The sequence below is a fragment of the Amblyomma americanum genome, chromosome 7 (genome assembly GCF_052857255.1).
Source record: "Amblyomma americanum isolate KBUSLIRL-KWMA chromosome 7, ASM5285725v1, whole genome shotgun sequence".
Taxonomy (NCBI): domain Eukaryota; kingdom Metazoa; phylum Arthropoda; class Arachnida; order Ixodida; family Ixodidae; genus Amblyomma; species Amblyomma americanum.
In genome coordinates this window covers 121,921,993-121,944,024 of record NC_135503.1, presented here as the reverse complement: position 1 = coordinate 121,944,024, position 22,032 = coordinate 121,921,993, and the positions used below count along the sequence as shown (strand labels likewise).

At 46.0% G+C, this 22,032-nt stretch overlaps 1 protein-coding gene across 6 annotated transcripts in view; it reads left to right on the top strand.

Annotated features, from left to right (window-relative positions):
• LOC144099520 (sphingomyelin phosphodiesterase-like) overlaps positions 1–22,032 on the top strand; it is a 108,540-nt gene that overhangs the window by 76,325 nt on the left and 10,183 nt on the right. For all 6 annotated transcript variants that reach the window (XM_077632887.1, XM_077632883.1, XM_077632884.1 and 3 more), the window contains 5 exons: positions 804–914; positions 7,049–7,129; positions 7,918–8,005; positions 17,925–18,007; positions 19,300–19,507. In XM_077632887.1, the coding sequence (XP_077489013.1) occupies positions 804–914; positions 7,049–7,129; positions 7,918–8,005; positions 17,925–18,007; positions 19,300–19,507 (571 nt within the window). The remainder of the gene's footprint in view (positions 1–803; positions 915–7,048; positions 7,130–7,917; positions 8,006–17,924; positions 18,008–19,299; positions 19,508–22,032) is intronic.

Here is a 22,032-nt window from a genome sequence, read left to right as displayed (position 1 = left end):
TATGCGTTTCATGGAGTGTTCCAAGGAGTTATGCGGTGTTAAAGAAAGGTGCCGAATAAGCACACGGATTTGAACGGTAGCAACAAAAGTAAATGGAATGGCAGCGATATGGGTACTGCTGCGTTGCAGCCTGATCCTTAAAGGCATCGTAGAAAAAGCATAAAAGAGTTTTAGAACCGCAGTGCAGAACGCAGACATGTTCGCGATCAAGGCAGTAAAAATAGGTCTTAAATGCGATACATCAACCTAATTGTCGGCATGAGCTTTGCGTTCACGTTACTTTTCTGTATTGCCTCGAATTAATTTTTGTGCCTAACAGGCGGCAAAAGCATGTCTTAAAGAAGGAAAACTAGCCCTCGTCGCCAAGACATGAACAGCTGGTTTGATGTTTATTTTACTCTGAAAGAGCTTTGTGTAACCAGTAATGCAGTCAACTTCCCGGGAGGTTACAGCCAAAATCACGAGGAATGCCCTCACAGTGTTTCAAATATTCCCGCGTTTTTTTTGTGTTACGACGCAACAGCTATTTTATTATCGCCTCTTCTTACCTATGCAGTAAATCTGTTATGCTGGAGTTCCTTTTTGTAAGAGGCACTGCTTCAACTCCTTTGTCGTGGGTGTCGCCTTTATAGTGCAGTTTTCATTAAAGATCTCCTTTTTCTGCATTTTTTACGATTGCATTTCGGGAGTTAGAAGGCTTGACGTTCTTTGGGCCTAAGCCACTGCTTGATATTCATCATCTGCTTTGACACTGGTTGCGTCTTGGGCTCGTGAACTTGATGGCGAAAATCTTTTATCCGCAGCTTTCCTATCCCAGCGGTGAAGGGAAACCGGTCTGTCGCGTGGCTGTACGACGCCCTGGCGTCCCAGTGGTCTCAGTGGCTGCCCGAATCCGCAAGGCTGACCACCAAAAGGTGAGGTATACGCTGACAGAATGCACCGCCTTTACCTAGGATGCAAGCCACCTGGTACGGTGAAATACGTGTGCCATGGACAACACACAGCATGCTCCGGATGACGAGCGGACGTTATGTGCTGCTGGTCTTGCTCACACTGTTTAGATGCTCGCGTGATTGCTGCTAGCTCCGGCAACTCAAGTGCCTGTAAGAACGCATTGCGTAATTCTAGCGAAAAGCGCAGCTGTACGGCGTGTTCAGTACTGGCAGAACTGGGCACTGTCATCATGTTGCAGTGAAAAGTTGGCCCCACAACTGGCAGTCCCGAGCACTGACGTGAGGATGCTGTGAAAAGTGGCCCCCAGTACTGGCAGCACCGAGCACTGACGTGAGGCTGCGGTGAAAATTTGGTCCCAGCACTGGCAACACTGAGCACTGATACGAGGCTGTTGTGAAAAGTTGATCCCAGTACTTGCTTCTCTGAGCACTGCTATGAGGTTGCAGTGAAAATTGGTTCCAGTAATGGCAGCACAGCACAATGACATGAGGCTCCTGTGAATAATTGGCACCAGTACTGGTAGCACCGAGCGCTGACATGAGGCTGCTGGGAAAAATTGGTCGCAGTAATGGCTGCACCGAGCACTGACATGAGGCTGCTGTGAAAAGTTGATGCCAGTACTTGCTTCACTGAGCACTGCTATGAGGTTGCAGTGAAAAATTGGTCCCAGTAATGGCAACACCGAGCACTTACGTGAGGTTGCGATTTCAAGTTGGTCCCAGTACTGGCAGCACTGACAGCTGTTCGTGTGACAGCTCAAGCCAGTGGAGCCCTGGAACGAGGACCCCACCCAAAAGCCTCAAGAAACATTCCCCTGATTTTAACCATTATACTTTACCTACCTACCTACTGAGCACTCCTATGAGGTTGTGGTGAAATTTTGGTCCCAGTGCTGGCAGCATCAAGCACTTCTCTGAGGTTGCGGTGAAAAGTTGGTCCGAGAACTGGCAGCAGCGAGCACTGCTATGAGGTTGCGGTGAAAAGTTGGTGCCAGTCCCAGGTAGTGCATGACCGTGGGCCAATATTAGAAATCCGCGAGCAAAGTGTGACCCTAAGTAGGCCCAGGGTTGCCATTGAGTATCTGAAATTGTCTGTCGCGCTCGTTAACGCATCCAATGAAGGGCCTGATTGGCCGTTGCTTTCCCAGTATTGGTTGTGTCGCCGTAAATCCTGGCTATAATGGGTGAGGTTAGACAGAATTCTCCTACTGTTTACCATTGCTTGTGGAAGACATCCTAAACTTAAAGCTACTATAGGTCATATTTGCCTTTGTTAGCCCGCTGTTTGCCAGAATTGGTTTTGCCATTCTAGTAAGCTGTCTATATTGGCCTAAGTTTGTCATCACTAATCCACGGTATAATGGCAACGGCTGGTAAACCACATGCCATCTGCTAAAATAGCATGCCCTTGTTCAATGCATGTATAGCTACAACAGAGTGTACATTTCTAATGCCGAATCATTATATGACTTTGTTCTGTCAGCAAAACGTGCCAGCAAAATGTGTCAGCAAAATCTGTCAGCACGAAAACGTCGCCTGATTAGATAAGTGTGAAAAAGTTTTATGGAGTCGGGTAATACATTAACGAGTGTGTAATATGCAGGGGTGAGATTGATAATTTGTTAAGTAATTAAATTGATTTAAATTTTCTCGTTCGAAGCGTCGCTTTCTGTGTATATGTTGAATAAAGAGTGTAAAAATATGCTGTGGTTATAATGAGAGCAAAAAATTGATTTATTAATAATTAATGTAATTGAATTATTGGGATTCTCAAGCTGACGGACAGACAAGTTGCAACGTGCGAGAGATTATAAAAACACAAAATAAATACAAAAATAAAATATAAAATAAAAATTAAAACAAAACAAAACAAAAAATCAGACACAAAGACAACAAATTAAAGAATAAATTTACTAATCCTAAAAATAAAAAAAGATATATGGAAGGAGAAACCCAGAAAAGGGAAATGCTTTCTCATTTTCGCTGGTGAACAGACCAGTGCAATCCTATAATATTTTGTTGTTACGAGCGGCATATTGAGAGTTTATAATTTTTGGAACTCGTAAAAACTGCCTTTTGCTTTCTATATGAGGTTAGAGACATATATAGGTGTGTCTTACCTGATTTCAACTATAATTGGATTTATTAAATATTATTTAATTACCGTTATGAATTTCCCATTGGTCAACCCAATTAAAATAAAACAATGGATAGTAACAGTCCCTTATGCTTTCCTTGGTTCAGTGACATTCGCTTCTTTCATATTTATATTATAACGAGCCCCTCGTTTCCCAATCCTTGTCTTCTCAATAGCTTAACGAGGGCGTCGGTTCTGGCACTCTTAATGCCACAGGTAGCGAAAAAGAGTTCTCCATTCGATCACGTTCCACGCGACCCTCGTGGTAATACGGGGCGTACAACGTCCGCTGCTGTGGGCGAGAACGGCGCTAGTGAACGCTCTCGCGTTCAGGTTAAACGCAACGTAAATACTTCTCAATGTAGAAGGTCGGACAGCCGCTGCTGTAGCTCATTTCGTAGAGCACTGTACGTAAACTTCTGAGGTCGGTAGTTCCGATCCCGCCTTCGGCATGTGGTTGTTTTTTCTTTTACTTTCTAATCACTTATACCGGGTGTCCCAGGGGTGAGCCAAGGGTTAAAAAATAAATTATTAGAGGCGGGCGAGTGAAATCAGTTGCATATTGGTGGCAGCCATCTTGTGCACCACACGCAAGTTTTGTTTCGCAATTAACATTTTAATTATGTTTAATGATCAAAATTAATAAATATTGACTTTTGACAACAAATGATATTTGAAGAGTTGTCGAGCACCTTCAGAAAACCACATTCCATTATTTATGATAAGGAAATCCTCACGTCCGTCTTTTTTTCCCCGGACCAAAGAAAGCCCGCGAAATACAAAATAAACCACGTGACTAACGCACTTGCGCGCCACGATTGTGCTGCTCTCAAGCGTGGTTTGAGAAAACGAAATCACCCGCAGCCTTGACTCGATCGCCCCGCACCAGCGGGAGGCCGATATGTTGGCGGCGGCAACTTGCACGGTCATGCGGGGCACTTGCTGACGTCGACGAGAAACCACCGCCAACATATGGACCTCCTGCATGTTTGTAAACAAACGAGGTGGTGCTGCAGTCGCTAGCCAGCTCGTGGTAGGCAAAAGGTCGGGGAGTGGCGTCGCGGATAGGTGTTGTGCGCGGGTTTTCAAGGCTTGTAGGCGCGTTTCCAGTTTCTGCGAATCATAGCAATGGTCGATGCTTCCAACTTAGTAATTTGTCGAAGTACATGAGCTCGCGTTGTCCACGTGCGGCCTATAAAGAGAAATAGTTTGCCACTGTGTATTGTATATATGGTTAGTAGTAAACATGTAGAAAGCGTTCCTGCCGTTTATTTATGCGCTAGGCATTGAATAAAACAAGTTTTGACACTCTGCACTAGCCGGAATGATTTTACTTTGGGACAGCAGTGAGGGGAAGTGCTGGCGTTGTTTCGTCGGAGCAGACATGCGCTCATCGTCTGCTAGCTGACATACGTACGTGTCGCGCTGCGCGAAATGTGGGGACAGCGTCGTGTCCCCGATCTCCTGTCTCGCTTAGCGCTGTTTTTAGCCGCATGACCACGCACCAGCCAGGCCGACTTGTCCTCTTGTTAAGCTGGTCAATTTGGTGAAAATTTTTGAGTTCTAGAATTATTTTCTTTCCTAGCCCTGAAGTCTAGCTTCGTGACGAAAAATTATAGCAAAATATTGAGTACAAATTTATAAATTACGCTTTTTAGAAGTATGGTCGTCAAAAATTGTGAGGTAATTTCTTTGATTTCAGTGCCGCATTTCTTTGACCAAAGCGAAAGCGAAGATGCCATAAACGAGGGAATAAACTTTAAGGTTCGTTTTCTGACCTCTCACATTTTCTGCGACTGGATCACTCACCTTCGTAATTCGCATGAAAATCAAATGATTCCTTTTGTCGCAAACTATTCCTGAGACGTTGAGGAGCGGTGATTTTTCCCTACACGTGCAGTACTGTGTTAGTTATTTCTTGTAAGAAACGTATTCATGTAACTATGCATGCATAAGTACTGATCATATAGAAAAAGAACTAATCGCGTCATCATACAGAACAGGGCTTTATGCACATGCTGGCATAAAAAATCTGCGCACTATCTACTCAATTATTTGAGACCTTGGGGGGACTTGACGACGGTGTTAATTATAATTACCCAGAACTGCACCAGGCATAGCTATAAATAAAAGGAATGACTGAAACTAACGTAGGAATTTCATATTTTCACCAAGTTTAGTTACATATCGCATGCATGAATAACGAAAACACTTTTCATGCCGCGTCCCCTCTCAATCTCGCCACGTGTCTGTTAGTAGCACGCCTGCGGCTGCTTCTTTCCAAACAAGCTTCGCGATCATGTATTATCTCATGAAACATGACACATGCATGATGCAATGAAAAAGCATATGGCGTTTAGCACAAGGTACGCTATTCTAAGCACACCAACGCGACCGCGCAAGATTGGCACAACTTACCAGACTTCTTTCTACTCGAATGAAATAATTACGTCGTCATATCAAGAAACAGTTTCAAGTAACTATTAAATGTCACAAAACGCGCCATTTAAACATGGTGTGCTATTAACAAAAAAACGCATTCCTTGGGGGCGAGTGAACCTGTCGGCGCCCCGTGCACTCCGGCTCAAGGTGATAAGTACGTGTGCAGCTACATATGTCTTTTTTTTCCTTGAGCAATTATCAGCCTACTATCCTGAAGTTAAGGTGAATGAACGTAGTAACTTGCATGCTATTAAGTGCATTGAGTGGCAGTGCCTATCGACTCCCAGACTTCGCGCTTTACTACCGTGGCCCAATGCCTGTTAGCCAGTTTCCGAATGCGGCATTTATGCGCGAGAAACCTATCGAGGCTAATTTAATATTTTTTATGCTACTACGCGGATCCAGCAGTGACGCAGCTGGTCAATATATGCTGCTTCTGCAGTGCACAGGCTTGAAGCAGCCGCTGGTAGCTGCGGCAGCTGCGGTAGGCACGGGCAAGCGGAACCTGTTTTGCCTACCATGCGAAAGTCGCTGCTAACATCAGCGCCACCGCATCTTCGTGACGTCGCGGGGTGAAGGAGGTCCATAGGCTCGATCGTGGCGCGCAAGTGCGTTAGTCACGTGGTTTATGTTGTATTTCGCGGGCTTTCTTTGGAGCTCGGAAAAAAGACCCACGTGAGGGTTTCCTTATGGTAAATGATGGAATGGGGGTTTCTGAAGGTGCTCGACAACTCTTTAAATGTAATTTGTTGTCTAAAGCCAATATCTAATAACTTACAGAATTAAACTTAATTAAACCATTAATTAAATTAGGAACAAAAATTGTCTTTGGTGCGCAAGATGGCTGTCACCAATATGCAACTTGTTTCACTCGCCTGCCTCTAATAATTTATCTTTTCACCTTCGGCTCAAGTTAGCTGGGACATCCGGTATATAAGCCGTTAAACAACTACACTATAAATGCGACAACTCTAGATGGCTCATCGACACGAGACCCGCCGTCGCTCTATAGTGGCTCCGTTAAAAAAGTCGAAATTGGTCGAATTGTTGTGACATAATCCAAGGAGGAAAATTACTAAATGGTAAAAATAACCAGTTCTAGTACTTACAACTGCACCGAATTCAAAAGAATAGCACTGAATTAAAATAAAACCGGAGTAGAACTGGACCAAAATTCCAAAACTTTCGTGTTACTTGAACATAAGTTCCTTAAGCGCCCCGGAAATTTTTAGTTTACTGTTGAAAAACGACACAAGCAAAAAAAAAAAGTATGGAAACATTCCCCTACGCTTTGACTGGTTTAGCGACTGTTGGCTTCTTTCATATGCGTTTCCATCTTCGTAACTTGAAGCATGTTTCAGTACTGTGGCAGCGTGCTGCTCGGTTTCGGAGGGGATTTGGACACATGCGAAACACTTACACTTACTGCAAGGAAGGCGAATTTATTTTGAAAGCAATTGTGTGGTGGCTATTAATCGTTCGTTGCTTTTTTTCTCGTCCCGTTTTATACAAACAGTGGAGCCTTCTACGCCGTCAGACCGTTTCCGGGGTTGAAGATTATTTCACTCAACATGAACTACTGCAACACGTTGAACTGGTGAGTGCTTCATTCAAGTAAAAAAAATTAGAATCGCCAGCAAAGGAAGATAAATTGCTTAAGGACAATATACAGGAAAATCGACGACTTACGGCATCATTGTTCATTCTTTCATTTCATAAAAAAAAATAGTACTGCTGGAGGTGCACTGAATTTGCAGGTAATATTTTCTTGCAAACACTAGAGCTAAGTGTATGCAACAGTGAGAGTGCTATCCAGTGTGTCGTCCATTGCTAACATTGCTACTTATGATCACACCTGTACAATAGTTAAAACAGGTTAATGTCTAGAATACGTTGTTTGTAGACTACTAATTCCGTTAACTTCCAAGTCCGTTTAGTTACTCTTATGCAAAATCATTTCCTTACGAGAAAGCTGCGAAAGTAACATTTAGGCATGAACGGTGTTATATTTTAACACGTCGGCATGCAATGCAAGGCGGAGAGCCGCTTCAACACGGCGGCTACGGAGCAATTCACGCTGTTAGAACGAACGACCGAGGCTGCCAAGCACGGTCTGCCTGAATATTCGCAGAATTTCCCAGACGACTTGCTTATAGCGAACTGCCCCAAAGATTGTAAAATCGGTCATGCGGGTTCGTGACCCTTCTGAGGTCTGATAGTCGGGGGTAACAAGCCAGGGTAGCCGATTCCACGCCGCCCATAGCAAACGATTAGGCCGTGTGCCCGTTTAAAAAAAAAAATCGCATACATTGTGACAACGCAGACCCCTTTAGGTGCAATTCGAAGACACACCTCAGCCACTAAAGTCGGCGTCTGGTAATGCAGGTGGCTTTTGCTGGATCCACGTGACCCGGCCGAGCAGCTGGCATTTCTCGTCAACGAGCTGGAGGATTCCGAGAGCAAGGGTGAAAAGGTAACTCGTGTCGTTTTGATCTGGAAACATCCGATAGTTACGGTGCCATGATAACATTACGGCACCTAGTCCGCTTGCATTCCGTGTGTTTCCGCTGTCTGTGATTATCTCAAGTGACACCACGCCCCCACCATTGCTGTGCTTGAGCGAATATGACCGAGCACGGTGATTGGCGCATGTCCTATGGCTCAGCGGGAACAGGAAGCGAACTTTCAATTCACGCCGATTACTGCGGGTATCGGTATCAGTTGCTCTCAGGCATGTTTCTGGCTGGAAAGTACGTGCATTTCCGCCATGGCCCGTCCTGTGTCCATAGCGTCGGCACCTGCGAGCGCAAACCAGCCACTCTGGCTCAGTGGCTACACCGTTGAACTACTGAGCACGCAGTCATCGGTGGACCCACTTCGACGGGAACGAAGTGCAGAAAGCTGCTGATGTGAAATCAGGTTTGCCACGTAGTAAAAGTTATTCTGAAGCATTCTGTTTCGGCCCGCCATAGCTTGCAACGTTGCTTCAGCGGATAAAAGTAGGCGTTAGCATTGAATACATCCCTCAAGACTCGCACCAGGGCTATTCGGATTTCTGCTGTTTTGGGGTGGGTAACATTCCTTGCAACCAAAACGCTGAAGCTTCGATTGCTGGCGTGGCCAAATAACGGTGCATAAGTTTTTGATTTATTGCCTCTTGGCGGGCTCAGGAGCATATTTTGGTCGAGACTAGGCAGGAGGCGCTCAGCTCCGAGCAGTGGTATGTCAATAGGGTCAGCGACATCAGCTGCGGTGGCCTCATAAGTCACCCCCTCTCCATGACCTACACTTTTTATCATAGTGACCAGTTTCATTTGGAAGCTGACTGTCTGTTGCACGAGATATTATTGTAAAAATTAGACTAAAAATATTTGTTGGATGCTTACTCCTGTGGTGCAGCATTACCACCCTTTTGGTAATGTGAATTTCCCCTAAGTTGGTGAAAAATGACGTTGCCATTTTGCAGACAGTCTTGCAGTCACCGGATGCGGTAACCAGTAACATGGATGGTGTGGTAGGGATGTGAGAAGGTGTCCATCAGGCAAGACCATGTACCACGGTCACGCACGATCGATCGCTTGTCCCCCCGTCCGTATACGCGGCGTCTTGTGTGAGAGAATCGGTGAAGCGCACTTTTAATAGGGAGATGAAAGGGAGAAGAAAGAGAGAGAGAGGAGAACTAGTATTGTCAAGAGGGCCGTCACTGTGTTTTAAACAAACAACCTGGTGCGCTGTCATCACGTCACAGTATTAGAGCGCGGCTCTTGTGCGCCCGTTCATGGGTTGAGTCGCGTCGGTGTAACCGAGTGTGAGAGGAGCGAGGTGAAGGGATGATAGCGAACGCGCTCCCCTCGAGGCCGGTTGTGCCGAGCGAACGACCGCCGCTCGCTCGTAGATGGGCCCGAGTGGTGCGTGCCGTGCGCGCTGTCGTCCACCACAACTGCAGGTGGATGGCGATGGGAAGGCAGGTTGGTCTGCGGCAGCGCGCGCCCCCGCGCGCTGCCTCCTCGCAGTCGCGCCACGCTCCGCTCCGTTGGCGGGAATGAGCTGCACGCGATAGAGTGTTCGTGTCGGCCACGTCATTCACAACGTTGCCGCCCTTGCATAAACAGTCTGCTTATGAACCGTGCATCGGTGTAGCAGGCTGAACATATCTCCATCCATTTCTCTGACCACAAGGCCGCCTTTATGACAGTGAAAGAATGGGAGAGGAGTGTTACTTGAACGAATATCCGTGGAAAATAGAGTGCTTTGTAGATGTCCATACATACACGTATCTCACGAATTCTTTATCTCAATATATAGCACAATCAAAACACATACAGAGCGGAGCTCAAATTTCGGTCTAGAGAGTATCGTAATTGTCCTTACAGTTTTTGAATTTAATCATTTTTTCTTTATTTCTTTGTAGCCGGTCATGCGCAAGAAAGCACTTTTAGTCCGCAACCCTTAGTTTCTTACTTTCACTGCACAAGGAACTTAGAAACAAATTGTCCCGGTCTGAAGGTGCTTCCTAGCGCCTGAGCGGGTACGGAAGCCCATGTAAACTGCATGCGGAGAAAACAGCACTATACGAAATAAAAAATGCATAATCTATTTTTACTCATATCCAGAAAAAAATGGTAAACCAAGCTCTCACAGAATTCAGCAAACAAAAGCAAAAAAACAAAATTCATAGGACGGTCAGTATCCACGTATTGCGGCTTTACCTTTATTTGTTCTTTTCCATTACAGAAAGCCGGAGCGAAAGAGCTAAAGACTGCATGCAATGCCTGGCAAAGGCTTTCGCTCCGGGTGACGTACGGCGAGCAGGCAAAGGAACGCGCTTTAAGAGCATTCGACAAGAGCACTTCAAAACATGAATACAAATCGTAAACAGAAATCTGGTCGCATGGAATGTGGGCTACGCAAGATGGAAAAAGTAAAAAATATCTGAAATACGACATTTAACGGTTTAAGATTTACATACTGTTAATTGTATTGCAAGAACCAAAGATCAAAATTTAATTAAGCACATTAAAAAAACAATAAAAACCCTGATACTGGAGGTATTAATGCAGGAATGCATTTAACGGATACATTTTCAATACACAGTTTCCATCATGTTTCCTTGCACCAAGCCTACGGCACATCCATAGGTGCCCTAGCGAGGTTCAGAGGAGTTTAAGAAATTCTCGTCTGTTGTATTACTTCAAATGTCGTCAAGTGATGCAGTACTAACTGCAAACTTTTTTTAATTACTGCCTACAATAATGACATTATGAGGGCACAAGATTGTTACTCTGGGAGAGTTTCAAGCGCGTACTCCCCGGCGCTAAGGATTTGCCGCCGCGAACCGGTACGCAGCCATTCAAACAAGAATAGCGTTGGTGGCGCCAGATGACGCCTTTTGTCTGCCGGGTTGTCGAAAATACGGTATCTCGGGACCAATGAGCGCGCGTACCGCCCAAAAGGACATAAAAGATTTCGCGGGAAAGGCTTTTATGAACTACGCGAACGTGGGCCCATGCATTGCGCGGGCGCCGGACGCTCCCCTCATCATCTGCGGCTGCTTTAAAGTCGACCCTAAGAAATCACAGTCGTTGCCAGTGTTCATGCGCGCACTACTCGGGTCCACAATATTTAGCAACCCAGTTCAAGCCACTACCAGAAGTGCATCTTGCACTGATTGCATCTTTGCACGACACGTACATGTAGCCAGCATGTCTTACTTCATTTGCCACATGCCGTTACTTGCTGCCCTGCGCGACAGCACAGAACACACAGGTGATTGATAGTAACAAGTTCAGCTGTATCGGGCAAAAATTTTGAAATTGGAAAACTGTAAGACACTGTCATGGAAATATTGAAGGTAATGGTCCATTATTCTGATATGTAGCAAAATCTTTCTTTTAAAGTGTTTCCAGAGATCGCATTGAACATTTAAGGAAAACTAATGGGGAACGCTTTTGACGATTGGAGAAACGTGAATAGAAACAAATTCAAGGCTGCTGAGCGGTGATTTGGGGACATACTGATTGTTACAGTGAAATTATAGATTATGTGAACAAAAAAATGCGTTCATAAATGGTTTCCCGCTCAATAATGCCTTTGTCCAGAATTTCTCAGTATGGTTTCCTCAAAAACTGTACATTGTTTATGGTAACAGAATATGGGTCAGCACGCGTGCATTCCTGCAGTCGATTAATCTAGGCGTAGCACAGATTACACCGCTAATTTTTTTTTAAATATAGTACTTGGCACTGGTAAAAATTGTGAAAAGAAACAACACACATTTTTCAGGTGCAACAAAAGCACAATGAACAGTCTGGAAACTATACAAAAGAAATGTCATGTTTGAGCAGTAGGGCTTTAAGAAAATTTTTGGTCACTGCTTTGTTAAAACTGACAAACGTATCGGCACGATTCACCAAAAGCGGTGTCTAGTAGTTGCTATCTTGCTGGCCGCAGTTTGTTCTTATGAAAGGTGTCCTTCTGAGTGTCTCTGAATAGAATGGTGTTGTAGTTATATAAAGCTTCTTGTTCTTTATGTTCGGGAACGGTTTATAATAATAGACCTGATTAAGAAATGTTTTGAGAAGAGTGGACGTGCAAGAAGAAGGTGAGGTTTGCCACAGGAGTTTTGAAATGCTATCAAAGTTATCTTTTTTAATGATATTAACTCAATATAATTTTGAGCTGTTTTAGTTTTCCAGACCAGTGCGCCATAAGAGAGCCCGGAGTATAACGGACTGTAATCAAATATTGTTTTTGGTCAATGCAGAACGAGGAAGTATTATAAAGACAGCCCTTACAAAAATTTATTTAGAGAGTGTATAGACTGTCCATAGATTTCTAGCTGTCTATAATGTCTACAGACTCTCTATAGACAATCATTAAAGAACAGCCTATAGGCAATACAAATCCCATAGAGTCTATAGACAATTTATAGATTTATGGCCATACACTTTTAGTAGACTTTGCATATAGACAGTCTATAGACTATGAATAGACAAAAAGAAATATCTATAGGAAGGCAATAGAGTACATAAGTCTACAGACTGTCTATAGATGATTTTTGTAAGGGAGCCAGCTGCTTGGCTTAGCTCACCTGCTAGCCGGCTGGCATGTGTATTGCAAGGTAAGTTGCTCTGAAACTGTATACTCCAAAATTTTTGCTTCACTACTTCATGTAATTGATAACTGCGGAAGCACACGGCAATTTCACAGCATAGCGGATTATTTATTGGTGCAAAGATTACATGTTTAGTTTAAGTTGAAGGTTAACCGTCATTTATTAATATCCAGTGAGAGGAACAATGAGTTTCGCCACTTATTCATTGTTTCATGAAGTGGAGGGAGTAATCTGCCAGAGAAGAAAAAATTGGTATCACCTCTGTACATAACTAATTTGGGTCATTTTGGTATATATGGATGCATCATTGATGCACAGAGTGAACAATATTGGTCTAAAAATAATCGTTGTGGCCCGCCACAGAGTACATTTAGAATTTGGCGAAGATGCATTATATGTTGTGACATACTGGGATCTATTTGTAAATAAATTCTCATTAGGTCTCATGCAACGCCTCGTGTACCGCTGTCATAAAGCTTAATAAACAATATTTCGTGGCCCATCGAATCAAACACCTTTTGTAGATCCAAAAATATCCCTATTGTAAACAGACGTTGTACCATACTGTGTAATGATAAAAATAATTGGTTTTCGTGGAAAGGAAATGGCACAGTATCGGTCTCATATATCGTTGGACACCTGAACCGCGCCCGTAAGGGAAGGGATATAGGAGGAAGTGAATGAAGAAAGGGAGAAAGAGGTGCCGTAGTGGAGGGGCTCCGGATTAATTTCGACCACCTGGGGATCTTTAACGTGCACTGACATCGCGCAGCACACGGGCGCCTTAGCGTTTTTCCTCCATAAAAACGCAACCGCCGCGGTCGGGTTCGAACCCGGGAACTCCGGACCAGTAGCCGAGCGCCCTAACCACTGAGCCACCACGGCGGGGCCCATACTGTGTATAATTTTGTTTTTTAATGTTTAATAATGCATGTTCAGTTGACTTGCTTTTTGGGAATCTGTATTGTCCCTCCTTGATTATTTTACTTTTTTTTATATAAAACCAAGTCTCATGTTTAATACCTTCGAAAACTTTTGATAAGACGGGGAGCACTGATATAGGACGGAAACTATTGGCTGAGTAATGACTCCTACCCTTATAAATTAGGCGCACTCTTGCTATCTAGAGCTCATCAACAAATACCCCAATCTGAAGCATACTATTCATAATATTGGTTAAAACGCCAGAGCAACTTATCCCCTCTGTTGCGCATTCAGTTCAACATATCATCGGCAAGAGAAAATTCTTTTATTTCCGCAAGGCGGCCAGTATATGACTGAAACGATCATTGATTTCAAGCTAATTGTCAGGCACTTAAGGTTTTGGTAGATGAAAGAAAATTCAGGGTCCACTTCATGCGGTAAACGCCTTTGGGTGTAGATTGCGACACCTCCTCACTGAATTTCGGGCACGGCAATGATACACGTGCTTGCCAAGCTGCGGTGGGTTGTCATTACTTGCTAACCAAGTTTCTGAAATAAGTATCACATTGAACTGAAGTGCACCAGCCACCGTGGTGGCTCAGTAGTAAGGCACTTGGCTGCTGACCCGAAAGACGCGGGTTCGATCCTGGCCTTGACGGTCTCATTTCGACAGAGGCGGAATGCTAGAGTCCCGTGTACTGGGCGATGTCAGTGCACATTAAATTTAGAACCTCAGGCGGTAAAAATTTAAGGAGCCGTTCACTATGGCGTCTCTCTAGCCTGAGTCGTCTTGGGACGTTTATACACCATAAACCAAACCAAACTGAGGTGCGGTATTTGTAAATAAATCAAGTAGTTTATCGTGTTTGTTTCTGATATTGCGCGTAACCAGGTGAAGTATTTAAAAACACCTGTGAAGGGTGTCTCATTAAAGAAAGCATAGCCATAATACTTTCTTGTACTATCACCAGACATAATCATGGGTACGTGTCCAGCCGTTTCCTTTCAAGGCGAAAGCCTTTAATGGCTCCTACTCGCGTGTCCGGTGTAACGCTGTCTTTCACGAATAACGCGGCAACTAATCAGAATAGCAGAAAACGAACGGCGGCATCAGATTGAGGGGACAAAATGGGACCTCCGCGCCAAGTTTGATGACTGTAGAGTGATTATTTAAATACTTACAGCCAATTATAGCGAAATAATAACAAAAACAACCAAAATGCGTCGATATAGCGCGGAAATCGATATAGCGACGGGAAAGGGTGACGTCACACCCGAGGTCATCATGGTAATGGCGCGCGCGCTGGTCGCGCCACATGCGCGCCACCACTAGAGAAGCCAGAAGCCAGAGAAGAAGAGAAGGTCCGAGAAGCAGACCGCAAGCGCCGACGACGTCTATAGATCGAAAGTGTGGCAAGGTAGAAGACTTTGGGAGTGCCACTGGTATGGGAACCTGCGAAACTAGAATTGTAGTCGTCAAGGCCAAAGGCTTTCGCCTTGCCGCAAAGTGTTCCCATAGTGCTCGCATATAATTTTGTTTTGTTTTTGGCTAGTTCTGTGCAACATAACTGGTTAAAGTGGTCTTGCTAACTGGTTAAAGTGGTCTTGCTATCGAAGTCGTCGACAGAAAATATTCGCAGAACTCGAGACGACTTAGTTTGTCGGGCCGCCATTCATCCGCACAAAGTTCCAATTAACATCTTTCCTTTTCTTGATGGCGGTTCCGAAAAGCTGTTTGGCGAGCCTTGTTAAATGTTCATTGACGAACACAGGTTCGTCGTGCTCAAAGCCAAGCATTTTGTTGTCTGACATCATCTTTCTGGCTTTGGCGAGCAAGGCATTCTTTTTGTTTCTCTGCACAAAACGAGCAGTTATGTTTGACTCATCATGCTTGGCAGTTGGGGTTCAATCGCATATATCAATGGGCGCCGCGGCGGTGGCTGAGTGGTTATGGCACTCGGCTGCTGGCCCGAAAGACGCGGGTTCGATCTCGGCCACGGCGGTCGAATTTCTATGAAGGCGAAATTCTAGAGGCCCGTGTATTGTGCGATGTCAGTGCACGTTAAAGAACCCCAGGTGGTCGAAATTTTCGGAGCCGTTCACTACGGCGTTCCTCATAGCCTGAGTAGATTTGGGACGTTAAACCCCCATATACCAAACCAAACCAAATATCAATGGCGCATTCGTCAACCACTTCTGCTGCAAGATGCCCGATTTTCTTTATGATAGCCAATGCGTCACCTTCCAGAGGGACGCGTTCTACTTCGAGGTTATCGGAACCCATAGAGTGTTGCAACTTTTCAAGCCTTCGAAAGAGTTCTGGTTGGTTTTTAAGATCCCTGTTTTGTAGGACTATATGTCTTGAATCTCCTCCTTGAGTGTTTTGAGGTCACAAAACTCTTGCCTTAATTCTATGAGTTCCTCCTGAGGTAACCTGGTGGATTTAAGCTCTTTTTTCACCTCACTGCAAGAACACAACTGAGCGGGATTCGTGTTACTCCGCGTACCCTTTGTAATTCTGAATTCGACAGAATTCAAAGCAGGGACACACACACAAGGGCTGTCGTTCGGCAGCAACGCACACGTTTCGCCGTATGTCGTAGGGTTCACAAGTATGTAACTCCGCGTTCACCTGCAAGAGAAGATTTTCTTAGGTAGGCGCTCGAGGTGCATAACTGGTAAACTCCCGCCAACGCACGTCATATCGCTGCTTATGAAGCCAGCAGCTGTTGTAGTTGACACCCTCTTGAGGCACACAGCAGCCGCGCAGTTTTGTCTAGAAATGTTGCAGTCGGTAGCAATCGGTCGACAGCGGACTTGCTGCCAGTCATGGGGCGGTCGTCGGTTCTGGTGTCGATCATACAGTGCGGTCCAGGTGCCCGGGGTGCACCGCGGCCTAACTGCCAATTTCATATCGCACAGAGACAACTGCACATGAGGCACAAAATTGAAAAATGAAAGCACCAATCACGTGTTGAGGAAGCCGCCGCGGTGGTTCAGCGGTTATGGTGCTCGGATGCAGACCTAAACGATTCAGGTTCGTCGCATTTCAGTAGAGGCCAAATACTAGAGGCCCGTGCAATCTTGCGGTGTCAGTGCACGTTAAAGAGCCCTAGGTGATCAGAATCATATGTAGCCCTACACTACGGCGGCTCTGATAGCCTCTGCCGCTTTGGGACATTGAACCCCATAAGCCATGTGTTGAAAAAGCGCATATATATTTAAACTCACCTCTCACTTGGTGAGGACAGTAGTACACTGAATAAACTCAAGGAAGCGTTGCTTCGGTCAGAGCGCCCTTAAACGCAGCTACCTGTGGCTATCGTTCAGTTATTGTGATTGGATCCTTTTTATTGTTAAGTTTATGTATTTTCGTATTTTATACTGACCGCAATCCGTCATCGGCTTCAGTTCCCTGCAATTTATCGTTCTGTGTTCAAAAATTTGAGTAATTGCCATGTACGTTCGTTCAAAATTTAGGCAACCTTTACTTAATTCGGTATGCATGTAGGTCGCAAGCTTGCGCCTGTAAAGCTGGCCTACCCTCAATATTCTGTAACTGTCCCGGAAAGACTACGTGCACTAGGTTGAAGACAATCTATGGTTCTAATTGAGTATTTTTTGCGATGCGATAAATACGTTTTCCGTACTCGAAGCAGTAGTGGTGCCCCACAACAGGAGACAATAACGAATATGAGAGTGAGTCATAGAAAGGTGAAGCTGGTGCTCTGAACTGATTGGGAATTTGATTTCTTATATTCAATAACGCTCCTACTATTTGATGCCATTCCATTATAACCAATCAGTGGGGCTTGTTGCACCTGGAGTATTACGGCGAAGACACCGAGGTAACAAAAACGCCAAAGCTGGCCTTAACAGCTATCGCTGTTAAATGTTCACCCGCCTTTAGCACTGCTGCCGTAGGGTTCCTCAAACCTGCATCCCCCTAGTGACTTTTCTGCTCTGCAGAGCCAGGCAGGAAGCCACTTGTTGCGGTCGGTAAGCTTCATCTTCAAAATTCAGTGGCGGTTCGATGCCCACTTGTTCAAATTCCTGGCTTTACCAATGCATTCTTTTCTTCTACCTGCTTGGCATGAAAGCTTTTAAACTGCCTGTTGTTTGCTGCATCAGCGTTTCTCACAACGCCTTTAACGCGCGTAATGATGCCTGCGTAATTGTTACCTGCGAAGAAAAGATGTTCACCTCAACTTCATACATATCGAAAATCAAATGATGTATTTTTTATATGGCATGAGTAGTAGTCACATCATTTGGAATGTATCGTATGCGGTTAGAATTTCTGAAATTCTAGTGTTTCGCGAGGAGTATCCAGCATGCAACCTCTTTTGCACAGGTCCACATCATTGGCCACATCCCTCCTGGACAGGGCGATTGCCTGCACGTCTGGAGCGCCAACTACAACAGCATCATCAGACGGTGCGTAGAGCGGATGCTGAATGTACACTGTTGCAGCACTTCAATCTGTGCTCTCGTGCAGAGGTGGACATCCGCTAAATAAAGCGAGCGCTGCGAGGAGAAACATGTTGCTTCTGGAAGTCCACATAATATTATTCTGTTGTGAGGACTCTGGATCTTGGCAAGTGGATGATACCTCACGAAGGATCGAGTGTCCGGACAGAGGAGGAGTACACGTACCGGGCTAGCAGCGCTCGCTATTGCGACTGGAGGTAATGGGCTAGCGGCCTAATAAGTTTTCTACTGGCCAAACAAGCGGTAGCAACTACAGCACCGATGAGGTTGCTGATATTTTTCATGCAACCTTAGACAAATTTGTTTTGTTTGGAGGCGATGTCAAAACTTTTCACTTGATGTAAAGAACCACTGTATTTACATGTCTGTGGCATTGTTAGGAAGTGCATGCAGCGGTGTATGTACAAGCTAAAGGTGGCATGTCTGGTCTTCACCATTCTTTAGCTAATTTCTACTTTCCGTGCTTTTGAGACCTCTTAGACCTTGGAAAAGTATGTCACTCACCCCTGAAGTGACAGTTGGAAAATTGCCTGTGCTCGTGAAATTTGGAGCAGAATAGATTCACTTTTACGGTCGTATCTAATAGCCGTGTTCCCATGAATGTCCAAAAGGGAACAAGAGGACTTCCTGCATGTTTACGCGCTGGATTTCGTCACAGTACTGGAGCCGGACAATCATTTGAGAAACAGTAATCTATTACAAATTTGAGAACGAAATGAAAGCGTGCGTTTGAGGAGTCCACGTTTGGAAAACATCGAAGGTGTACCTAGCCAGAAAACCATATGGCAGTGTACAATGAACTGATAGCTCTAGGCCCATCGAGTGCCTTCGCAATCGTTTCTGGCTCATTATTCTGCACAGGCGGTCGCACCAGGTTTCGCTTTTTGTGCCGTCGCTTTGAAGACACCATAGCAGCAGCTTTCTGTTCACGTTACGGCAAGCAACAATAAGCAAAGCCCACAGACACAACCAAACGCCACCAAAAACAAATTGTTGCTGCGCTGGCGAGAGCAGTACTTGTTTAAAAGTCGAAAACGCATTACGAGAATGTATATGTGTAGTGGCGAAAACGCTATTTTGTTTTAACACTAAATTAGTGAAGGTCTGTTAAATCGCATGGTGCGCCTTAGTTGTCCCTTGGGGCCGGCGAAGGTGTACTCATAAATTTCAACGACTTCCCAGTCTTTTCTCGATACCTGAAATGTCTGTGCATCACGCCCTTTCCTTACCTGTCACAGCTTTGAGTCGACGGTGCGGGCCCAGTTCTTCGGACACACACACAACGATGAGCTGGAGCTCTTTTACGAACTCGTCGGCAGAGGACGATCGCAGCGCCAGCGGCCGTACGCGGTCGCCTATGTGGCGCCTAGCACCACCACCTTCAACTCGGGTCACCCTGCCTTCCGCATCTACGTCCTTGATGGGAACTACACCAACAGCACATGGGTGAGCAAAGTGCTTTCATAGCCCTTCTGTTCATAAGTGTTCATAAGAGAGGTTGAGGTTGTTGTGAGCTGCAGTGGGGTTAGCCTCATGATTCTTAAGCCGGAAATTCCTCCACCGTAGTGGCACTTCCATATTAATCAAGCCCGAGGATTTCAGGTATAAATCTTTGACCTGCCCGATCTATGTCGCCGTGCACACAATCGACCAAAATAGCCATCAAATGCTTCTGTCACGATTTGGAATCCAGATCAGAGTCTTGAAGGAATTATAGAAGCTAGGAAGCCCCCTCCTATGATTTGTTCCCTCGGGTGTAAACAGTGTCTTAAAGAGAGCCATGAGGTGTTCCTGCCCCTTTGATGGAAGCGAGAAGGACATGCGGCGAGTTGCAGCACAAAATTACAGGGACCTACAGAACCATATCGTGCAAACAAATCGCTGCTTTATTAGCAGCCTATCAGCCACCACAACGACTCTCTGGGTATATAGGATACTGGCAGCAAGCACGACGGTCCCTTTTCAAGCATTTCATCCCAGAAGAGTCGAGCACCAGGCGGGCGAAATCTTGTACGCATTTGAAGACCAGTTGGTACCTGGCGGCACTGGGGATGAAATCCAGCACCTTATGAATGTGGGGCATATGCTTTACGTCAAGGCCACTGCTTCGGTAAGAGATCGCCGCCCCAAAGGGCAATTTCCCAGAAGGAGCTGGGTCATCATTCCATGCGTTGCGGTCCTTAATGGCCGAGCGCACAGTACAGGAGCGGGCGCGTACCTATTTTACCGGTGGGTTCCCGGGGACACCAACGTGCCTCCCACGGCCGTGCCGAATGCTAAACCACAACGCCATCCATGGTTAGGCAGGGAAGCCCTGCGACCTCCGTAGGAAGGAACGCCATAGGCGCCCCTTCCAGATGGAGCCTCCTAAGCAGCCGAAAACTTGGCCGGAGAACACCTGTGGCCATCTATGCCGGAGCGTTCCCTTCCGATACACCCAGGATGCCCTCCCACAGACCAGGTCGGATGATCCGAGATTTGCTGACCTCCTGCGGTATTCCCGAGTTCCGAGCGTTGCAGACCCACTCTAAGGGCTGAGCACCAGGCCGGGTGGTTCGCTCGTACCTGTTTTACCCGCAAGTACCTGGCTACACTCATGATAGGTACCTCCCATGGCTGCGGTATACTTTCCACGATGGTGCCGTCCATTGTCGGTAAAGGGCGCCAGGTATTCTCGTTGGCAATGGTGCTCAGAGCCACTATATACATCGCCTTTTGAGACAGGACCCCCTTAGAAGGCTAAGCACAAATTTGCGAGGGGACCTCTCTACATTAAAAAAAAAACGGTTGATTACCGGCGGCACTGAAGATGGAAATCAACATCTTCCGAATGCGAGGCAGAATTTATGCCGCGCGGCCACCGCAAGGCCACCACAAGGACACCGAAGCATCCGCCTCACAATGGCATGACAGTGCCCATTCTGTCACGTCTTTCTTTGTATTCGTCTAAATATGCAGCGTTGTTTGATTTCAAGGGAACGACAAAGAAGTTGCTTCGTTTCAGAACGCTGTCTTCACGGCTCTGCAGTTTGGTATTTGCGCCATAACCAGGGAGGCACCGCTCTCTTTTTGGCACGGCGATGGAAGTGGAGACTGCTAGGCCTCCTTTGCAAACCGGTGGGTCGGCAGCGGCCGCCCAGAGAAAGCGCCTCTACCATCTGAGTGACTCAAGAAGCCAGGAACTGTGGTGTGCTCGGCGCCAAGTAACGACTCCTTGACCGACGACGGAAGGGTTCGCACCGGTCATTAGCAAGAAGGCCAAGCGCGGACGGCGCAGACACGCCGAGTTGTCTTCATCAAGCCCGTTAACGATAATCAGGTCACGAAGTGCTCCGGTGCTTACTGCTTGTGCCACAGTAACCATCCGACAAACTGAACCCCCTGAACAGTCAAGCCACCTCTGTGCATCTGGAAAGACTAATAGCAGGAGCGATCAAATACGTGAGTAAACCCTCAAAAAAATTAGCTGCGGTGTATCTGCTGCTGAAACTGGTTAGAACGAAAGCTGTGGTGTATCGGGCCACTAGACGCGCCTTGGCGTCATTAACTTCGAGTGCGTTCCGCACACTGGATAGGCAGCGCGTTCACCCTGCCACCTTGGCAGTTAAATTAATGGTTGGTCGCGAGGGGTTCGTTACTCAATGAATACCGCGGGCTATTGCTGCAGTGCCAGGTGTTTGCCACAAGGTTGTCAGCGCTAATGCAGTGCAGCCCACATCCCTCTTTATCACCACCGCCACGTACCTCAAAGAGCGATTGAGGCGCCCGCTGACCCAGGGAGCCAGTTATGCGCCCTTCCTTTCCTGAAAATCATTATAGAAAGTGTCAACGCCAACGCCAAGGAACACAATGAACGCCGACGACATATAGCTTCAGTGCCGCGTTTCTGCCGCAACATTGTCATTGCCAACGCATGCAGCGCACATATGTCACTACCGCCGCGTAGCTTAAAGCGCGACTGAGGTGTCCAC